Source organism: Nansenia antarctica (genome assembly GCF_963989245.1).
Source record: "Nansenia antarctica genome assembly, chromosome: 1".
In the NCBI taxonomy this organism is placed as follows: Eukaryota; Metazoa; Chordata; class Actinopteri; order Argentiniformes; family Microstomatidae; genus Nansenia; species Nansenia antarctica.
Window position 1 is genome coordinate 29,419,882 of NC_137674.1, and position 10,000 is coordinate 29,429,881.

Below are 10,000 nucleotides of genomic sequence, written 5' to 3' on the forward strand. Positions count from 1 at the left end.
AAGCTCTCGCTAATGCTATCAACAGAATTTCATAAGCAGGCAGAAATATCGACAGTGGGCAATTAATGAACTCCTTCATATTGGACTATACATAACGGGAACTCCGAACGGGAACTCCGAACTCCGAATCTGACGATGACAGATGACAACGGAATTTCAGACATTGATCTCCACTTCACTTTCATGGGACAGTCGTCTGCACAGACCTTCTGCTGTGTTCTTGGGTAAGTTTTAGTGAGTTACATGTGTTGTATACTAGGATTTTGTGTTGATTACTTAGGATAGCCAAACAGTTATTTGTTGTTTTGTGAGTAAGGTAGATAACGCCGTTGTTAGCATCAGTTATCAGACCACTGAAACTGCTCACCACAATCATGCCACCCCTCTCCAAAACTAATGAGATGGTGGGAGGAAGAAATACGTTGTCAAAGATAAAACATAATGAATAAATACATTTGTTGCAGACCTACTAAACATGCAACATAGTGTAATATGTTTCATGCACCATTTTAGTGTGTTTGTGTGTACCAGCTAGCCAAACAAGTGTTAGCTTGTTAGCTAGCTAGCCAAACAAGTGTTAGCTTGTTAGCTAGCTAGCTAGCTTTGTTAGAGATGTAAGATTATAGAAAAAGTAAATGCTTTTGTAATGAACGGTAATGTTATGTGGAATCAAAAAGAATGATTAATTCATTGATATGTAGATTTGCTGTAGAATAATACTGTGAATTGAAATGATTTCACTAGCCTACTTCAGTACAAGTACAGTACACTGAGTCTATGGAAAACCTACACTAGAGAAGAGTCCACACCTCTGACCTGAAATTTGTGTTACAGAATGAGGAGGTGAGTGCCAAATGCCAAATGTTTTCCATTGCCATGAATTTTACTCTCTTGTACTTGTAATGGGATGTAATAAACGTTTGGCACACATGGCAATAAAAAAATTATGAATCTTGAATTATTATTATTATTATTATTATTATTATTATTATTTAGCTATTTAAATGTGTAGCCCTGCAATTTTGTTTCCTGAGAGTTAGCTGACAACCCCACTGACAGATGACAGGTAGGTAATGACAGGTAGTGTAATGGGGGAGTGGTTGTCTTGAGGGTGTGGTTGTCTTGAGGGAGTGACTAGGGTGGAGTTAACCAGCTATTGTTCCCACCCATTACCTCTGTGAAAAACGTCTCTGAAGACTTTGAGGCTGGATATCTCAGTACAGTGGTTCAGGGGGTATCAACATTCAAATATCCATGACTTCTTCAACTTGTTTCAGATTTCAATGTATGACACATCATTTTAAAGCTTACAATCTACCCTTTCATAATCTGGAAAAAACAGAAAAATGATTTTGCCCTACTTGCAGACTTTTTAACCATGCCCTGTCACATTTGTCTAAAGGAAGTGAATCACCTATACATCATCATACATCATCATACATCATCATCAACAGATTCACATCAAACTGTAGTTCTATACGACGCAAAGCAGTGCAAGGAAGTTGAATTAAAAATCATGTTGCAACATCCTTCCCTCCAACTTTCCCCTCCTCCCTCTGTTCTCCCTTTCTGCACGGATACTCACCCTCTTCAGGACTAATCTGCTGTCTGAACAACCAATGGGCCTTCAGACGCCAGGCGGAATACCCTCTCCCTGTTTAAACTAATCAGAAACTCTCATTACTCTCTCCTGACACGTACAGAGAGTCCAATTTACACCTCTGCTGATGTATACTTCTCACCCAGCCCTCCAGCCCACCAGCCTCCCAGCCCTCCTACCTCCCTCAGCCTTCCCAGCCCTCCAGCCCCCCCCAGCCCCCCAGCCCCCCCAGCCCTCCAGCCCCCCAGCCTCCCAGCCCTCCTTCCGGAACACACTAGGTCTGGGGGCTAATGATAAGGCACCACCACCACATCCCCCACCCCCACCCCCCAAGGCCTAGCCTCTCCCTCTCCGGTGTGTGTGTATGTGCGTGTGTGTGTGTGTGTGTGCGTGTGTGTGCACGTACGTGTGTGTGTGTGCGTGTGCAGGTGCATGTGTGTGTATACAGTATTCCCCCCAGATACACCTGCATTATTCATGCAGGGAAAAGGCTTGCAGGCCAGGCCAGCATCTGGGCCTCCTGAAATATTCATCCTTCCCTCCCAAGCCTGGATAATGCATGGGAGCAGTATTGATACTGAAGCACTCTGGTCTTCCTGATGAAAGGCGAGGGCCACTGCATGGAAACCACACAAGCGTTTAACTGCTCCTCGCGCGCGGTAAGCCGTGAGTGGTCACAGACTCTAGGTGGGCACTAGAACGACCATGACCACATTTGCGATGTGTCGATTAGCCTCTTTTTTTTCCACAACTGTTGCATCTCTGACACAACGTTACCTGTTATCATTATCTTGGCCTTCTGAGATTGAGAAAAAATTATTGGATCTTCCTGGAACACAGTGGAAATGCTATTGGGCCAGAGGAAGCGCCTCCCTCGTCCCCACGCTGATGTTTTTCATTTTCGTCTTTCGTTTACGAAGCTCTCTAGTCAGTTACGAGCTAGCCACGGAGATATCCATTGACCGTCTATAAACAACTAAAAAGCTTGTTTGAGGTTTTTTCATTTCAAAACGTCAAATGTGCCCGCTTGTGACATCTGACTGGTGCTACGACCTGTCAGTCATTTCATTTTGAACACCAACAGCCCGCCCACTTCTGACTGCAGTAAGAGAGCAGGAAAGACCATCGCTGATCCTTCCCACCCCAGTCACCACCTCTTCCCACCCCGGTCACCACCTCTTCCCACCCCGGTCACCACCTCTTCCCACCCCGGTCACCACCTCTTCCCACCCCGGTCACCACCTCTTCCAGAGACTTCTATCTGGAAAAAGGTTCCGGATGGAAACCGAAGTTTTTTCCCTATGGCAGTGGGCCTCACAAACAAGCTCCCTGCCTCAGACCGACTCTGGGAACTCCACTCTGTCACACGCACGCACGCACGCACGCACGCACGCACGCACGCACGCACGTTATTATTACACACATGACAGTGGAATTTATATTAGTTTTACATTTATTCTAATTTACAGCCTACATAATTATTGTTCTATTGCTCTTTTTGCCATTGTCTTTTTAAATTATTTTTGCTTATATATTGGTATTTTTATGCACCTATGCACCAACCTCACCAAGTCAATTTCCTGTATGTGCAAATATACCTGGCAATAAAGAGAATTCAGATTCTGCTTCTGACTCTGACTCTGAATAACCAATACCCATCCAATACCTCTCTCTGGATGGATGAAATCACTGACCAGCATCTCAATAAGATGGGGACTCATACCAGGGGAGGCTGGGGCAGGTAGAAATCGGAGGATGGGCTCATTGGAATGGAATAGAATGAGGAATGATATCAACCACCTGTGTCACCAGCCTCCCCGGATTCATACATAGTTAAACACAACGCACACAGGCAATCGGACTCTCACACACACACACACACACACACACACACACACACACACACACACACACACACACCTTTCTTCATAATGACAGACTGTAGTCAGCAGTCTTCTCAGACCCAGAATATCCTTTTCTTTCCTTCTTCATCAAAAACAGTCCTCGTCTACATTTGACCTTGCCGCTTGCCGTAGTGTTACAGTACAATGAGTCGCCTAGAGACTTGATTAGATTATTGTCTGAGGGAGGCAGGTGTCCAAGGTGGTGGTCTTACTGGTGTGATTGACAGTGTTGCCAGATTGGGCATATTCCCGCCCAATTGGGCTACTTATGATCACACTGGGCGGCTTTTAGACTGTGTTTAGGCTGGAAAACAATCCGATCTGGCAACACTGGTGATTGACAGTAAGGTGGTGGTCTAACTGGTGTGATTGACAGTAAGGTGGTGGTCTTACTGGTGTGATTGACAGTAAGGTGGTGGTCTTACTGGTGTGATTGACAGTAAGGTGGTGGTCTAACTGGTGTGATGACTTGATCTTACTTGATAACTGTCCCTTTGGCGCCCCCTGCTGTTGTGAGCATGACCCGGGAGGTGAGGCTGACTCTGAGGTCGTCCTGGTCCAGGCCCAGCAGGGCAGCACAGTACTCCAGAGTCTGGCTCGACTGGTTCATCAGGGTGCAGCCGCCTAACACACACACACACACACACACACACACACACACACACACACACACACACACACACACACACACACATACATACATACACAGATGCACACGCGCACACACACACACACACACACACACACACACACACACACACACACACACACACACATACATACATACATACATACACAGATGCACACGCACACACACACACACACACACACACACACACACACACACACATACATACACACACACACACACACACACACATACATACACAGATGCGCACGCACACACGGGCACACACACACACACATACACATACATACACAGATGCACACGCGGGCACACACACACACACGCACGTACACACACACACACACACACACACACCACAAACACAGAGAAAATGATTATTAACACATACTGTAAATGTAACTGAATCGCACATCAAAACACAGGATCCACTGACATCCATCACCCCTCTATCCTCTGGACATTTCTCATATGGATTTCCGACAGCGTTTCCGCCCATAACTCCCGAACAATACTGCGCTGCTGACACCGCAGAACAACTCACAGCTCCGCAGGGGAAGGTGAAATATAGATAGATAGGAAATATTGGAGCGTCCTTCTGACAGATTGTCCTAGAAAGTACAGCAGATGCCAAAAAAACTTCTCAGTTTTCAGATTAGATGGAGTATCTCGGAACATCTAAGGTAATATATCCTGCCGGCCCGTTCCCTATTGTGTCCTCCGCCCGGAGAGGAGCCTGATTTATCCGTTCTCTTTGTGTCCGACACTTTTGGACGTTTTCCATGTCCTGTAAATGGAGCTGAATGTACTGTACTGCGGAGGAGAGTACTTCCTGATGGCCTGCAAATCTCATTTACTACTTGGGAGAGTGGAACAGGTTCAGAATGAGATGAGGGAGGGGGGGCTCTCTCAGATAGGGGGGTGGTGTATGTATGAGACCCGAGAGTAGGCCTCCTGTGTGTGTGTGTGTGTGTGTGTGTGTGTGTGTGTGTGTGTGTGTGTGTGTGTGTGTGTGTGTGTGTGTGTGTGTGTGTCTGTGTGACCTTGGAAAAGTAGTTTCAGTAGATTCAGTTCTGGCAGCACGTTCGAAAACAACGAGACTGCTACAGTACTAATAAGTCTCATTGAGCAGGTGCGGAGGTGTGTGTGTGTGTGTGTGTGTGTGAGAGAGAGCCAGAGAGGGGGAGAGAGAGAGAGAGAGAGAAAGAGGGAAACAGAGAGAGAGAGACAGAGAGAGAGAGAGACTGAGACAGTGTCAGAGGTAGAGGTAGAGAGAGAGAGAGAGAGGTAGAGAGGTAGAGAGAGGGGTAGAGAGGGGTAGAGAGAGGGGTAGAGAGAGGTAGAGAGTGGTAGAGAGAGAGAGAGTGATAGAGAGGTAGAGAGAGAGAGAGAGAGAGGTAGAGAGGTAGAGAGAGGCGTAGAGAGAGGTAAGAGTGTGTGTAGAGCGTACCCGAGGTGCTCCCTGTCTCCTCAAAGTCGATGTTCCCCAGGTGCAGGACCCCCGCCACCACCCTGAACAGGTCCAGCTTCTCTGTGTCATCCAGGCCGATCTTCTTCATGGCCCCACACATCCTGTTGAAGTCGCCCTGGTCGTCCAGGAGAGGGTCCTTCAGAGCGCCCATTTTCACATGCTGAGGGGGTCGGGGGGGGGGGGGGGGACGAGATACAGGAGAGTCAGGTGACTCTGAGACCACCACAGGGACAGAGACCTTACAGTTGATGTAATTTAGCAGGCGTTCTTATCTAGAGATAAGAGCATTGTTATCTTATAGAGTGCCAGCACCAGACACACACACACACACACACACACACACACACACACACACACACACATGCGCACAGTTCTCCTACAGTTAAACCAAGCTACAGCAGCCTTCTCTCTCTCTCTCTCTCTCTCTCTCTCTGAATGCTCCCACCCATAATGAGAAACGACACTTCCTCTCCTCAGAAGTCGAAACCACCAGAAGTCAGTCATTTCTCATTAGAGGGATCGGAGCGTTTGGAGGTTCAAACAGCAGAAATCAGACACACACACACACACACACACACCGTGTAGAATGTCACTGTATCTTTTGATGTCACACAACCCAGCAGACGTTTCATACAGACGGCCCTGACCAGGAGACGGTCTGTGTCTGTGTGTGTCTGTGTGTGTCTGTGTGTGTGTCTGTGTGCGTAAACTCATTTACTGTATTTAGTATCAAGGTCTGTGTGTGTCTGTGTGTGTCTGTGTGTGTCTGTGTGCGTAATCTCATTTACTGTATTTAGTATCAAGGTCTGTGTGTGTCTGTGTGTGTCTGTCTGTGTGCGTAATCTCATTTACTGTGTTTAGTATCAAGGTTTGTGTGTGTCTGTGTGTGTTAACTAATTTACTGTATTTAGTTTCAAGGTCTGTGTGTGTTAACTCATTTACTGTATTTAGTATTAAGGTCTGTGTGTGTCTGTGTGCGTTAACTCATTTACTGTATTTAGTATCAAGGTCTGTGTGTGTCTGTGTGCGTTAACTAATTTACTGTATTTAGTATCAAGGTCTGTGTGTGTCTGTGTGCGTTAACTCATTTACTGTATTTAGTATCAAGGTCTGTGTGTGTCTGTGTGTGTCTATGTGCATTTAGTGCCGAGGGTGAATAAAGTCGCCCCGAATTGTCGACATTCTAGAGTGCAGAGGGTGACTTTATTCACCAAAAATACCATAAATGATGATGATTAATTTTGTAGCCAATCAAAGTGTTGTTGCTAGGTAAGTGGCACATGAAACACTTTAGATGTTCTGGAATTCGATGATGAGTTCAAGTACAGTACTAGCATACATATTTAACAACAATGCATTGTACAGTGACATTCTGAGGTGTTCTGAAAGCTGAACCACGTCCACAACGATATCACCGTGTCGTCAACCCACCAGGGGAGGCTGGCGGAGGTAGAAATCAGAGGACGAGACGAGATACCACCCCTCACTTCGTCTCATGCGTTAAAATGAGTCCTCCGGTCCTCCGATTTCTACCTCCGCCGGCCTCCCCTGCACCCCCCTCACCCTCCACCGCCATGCACACAAGTAAGGCAGCCTGCATGCGCTGCTGCTGTTAGCGCTACAGTCTCACGCATGTAGAAACTGAGCCTGGCTAGCTCTCCTCAGTGTTGCTATGCTAATGCTAAATCACTCAAACTAGAGATTAACTCCTGAGAGACACACAGCAAGCAGCATCACCTGATCATCCTGCAGTACATACCATGGATATACGGTTAACAGACATCAGAAAGACATCAGACAGACATCAGACAGACATGAGTCGGGGCAGAAAGGACGGACAAGCTTGGTTAGTCACAGTGAAACAGTCGAGTGTTTTGATTCCGCTCTCTCCCCACAGACAGAAGACTGTAGGCTTTTGTCGTCTCTGGATAAACTACAGGGTTATTTGCTTTGGTTTCATAGTGAAAGGAGACGAACAAAGACCGTATGGGAGACAAACCGTCGTTCCAGAACGTTCACACGGGAATACAAAGGGTACACCAGAAGTGGCGTGTTAGAACAGATGAGCTTCAAAATGCTCCACCATTTAATGGTTTCTTCTAGCTTCCTGGTGAAGCTTCCTGATTGACACAAATATTTATGTTTCATTGGACTAACAACCAGTTGCCGGGCAACATGGTCCATTGGCCAATAGAATGGACCCCTTGATTGGCGCCACTCTTCCTTATAGAACACTCTGACAAACACTGATAGTATAATGTAGTCACACTTTCACCTGAGCTGAGTGTGAGTGTATGTGTGTGTCTGTGTGTCTGTGTGTGTTCCTCTCTCTCTGCTGTAGAAAAGTATAAACTGCAGCTTAGAGGACAGTTCCCAAGCCCACACTGGGAGAAGGTAGATGAGTGTCTTAGGTATGCTCCCCTCAGGGACAAACGGTCCACGTTAAAATGTCCTCCGGGGTGCGGCTCAATGCAGCACGACTTGAATTCACAGACATGAACTCTGACATTTTTCAGAGCATAACACATTCTCATGCAGGCCTCATTAAGTAGATTTTGACGTCTTTTTGTTCAATTTCAACATTAGCAAGTCATCCTTCCATCCTCGGGGCTTTCTCTCGAGACCACACCTTGCATCGCTAATTGAGAGTAGTTCAGCCTAAAATGAGCTCTGCATATTGTTTATTTCTAAGGGCAATACTTTATGTATTTTTTTTTTTTTATTAACCCCTTAGCTGCAGCACAGCTAATCATGCAAATGACCTGAAGAACAATCTCATCCCTACATTCCATTCAAGGTCAATACAGGCCAGTAAAGGCTTGCTTGTGAACCAGGGGAGGCTGGTGGAGGTAGACAACGGGCTCATTGTAAGGCATGGAATGGAACGAGGAATGGTGTCAAACACGTGAGTTTGATACCATTCCTCAGTTCATTCAATGCATTACAATGACCCCGTCCTCCGATGTCTACCTCCACCAGCCTCCCCTGGTGTGGATAAGAAGACAGTGATGTGTTGTGCCGTCAGGGGTGAAAGGTCAGCCAGCTGGAGGGTAGTTTACTGTACCTCAGGGCTCTTGCGGTTCTGCATGATGTGTTTATCCGTGTCCTTGCTGGCAAAGTATCTGGTGCACCCTCGATTCAGGTACTGGAAGACACACACACACACACACACACACACACACACACACATTTTAAATGCTTTATTTATGTCCACATAAATATACAATATCTAAAGGACATAATGAGGACAATATTCTGTCCTCATTGAAAAAATTACAATAAATCAGCATAATTTTTTTTTTTTTTTTTTTTTACTTTTCAAACTGTCACCTGCCTTGTCACAAACAGGCTATCATCAAAACTACTCTCAGGATCTTCAACCAACATCTCTGTTCTGACACAGTGGTGATGCTTTTTCTCATATTCAAAGATTCACTTTCAGATATTTCTAAATACTGCTTCATGGCTCACTTGATTTGAATCGTGTTGCTGTTAATTGAGTCTGCTGATGTGTGTGTTGCTGTGGACTAGGTGTAACAAAGGTGTGAAACACAACAACAACAACAACAACAACAACAACAACAGATACTGTAGTTGTTTGTGTTAAAGGCAGAGCTGCTTTAGAGAGCTGGGGGCTATTCCACGAAGCTCGATAAAGTTCTAAGCCTCGATAAAGTTCTAAGCCTCGATAAAGTTCTAAGCCTCGATAATGTTAGCTTGCGTTCGGTTCCATCAATGTGGCTCAAATAATTCGCTGCTTGGTTGAGCTCCTTCTGAGTCGGATATAATTAGCCTGGTCGCGACCAGGCTAAAACACTGGCTATAGTAATACGTGCGTCAAAAAAGGCTCACAGGTGGAAACTAAACCCCGAACGACAGTTCCTCATGTGTCTTTTAGGAAATATTAGTTCCCACTTCACACGAGATAGATAGATTAGATAGTTTGACTGTGTGATAGATAGATAATTTGATAATTTGAAAGTGTGATCGATCGATAGATAGTTTGATTGTGTGATAGATAACTAGATATTTTGAAAGTGTGATAGATAGATAGATCGATGGATACATAAATGAAAAGTGTAAAAAATAAAATAAAATGAATAGGTATGTCTATCAACTTGCATTGCGGTTATCACAGCGGTCTGGTTGGCGCAGTGGTTAAGGCAGCCAGCTGGAGTTCCAAAGGTTGCGAGTTTGAGACTTGGCTAAGTGATTATTTTTTTTTTTTTTACATTTAACCGAAGATTTCATGCAAAGGCTTCAAACACCATTGTAATCGTGTCAGTTCTTGTAAATTAGCCTGCACCATAATTTTATAGCCTACATACTTTTTTAGATGAGATTTTAGATTAGATTCAGACAACGAAATGCAGTAAAAA

The 10,000-nt window shown here is 45.3% G+C and overlaps 1 protein-coding gene across 1 annotated transcript in view; it reads right to left on the minus strand.

The window, feature by feature from the left end:
* myo6b (myosin VIb) overlaps positions 1–10,000 on the minus strand; it is a gene marked incomplete at its 5' end in the record, with an annotated part of 56,999 nt that overhangs the window by 37,100 nt on the left and 9,899 nt on the right. Inside the window, 3 exon segments of the mRNA XM_080534725.1 lie at positions 3,984–4,128; positions 5,601–5,781; positions 8,686–8,766. Of these exon segments, the coding sequence (XP_080390851.1) occupies positions 3,984–4,128; positions 5,601–5,781; positions 8,686–8,766 (407 nt within the window).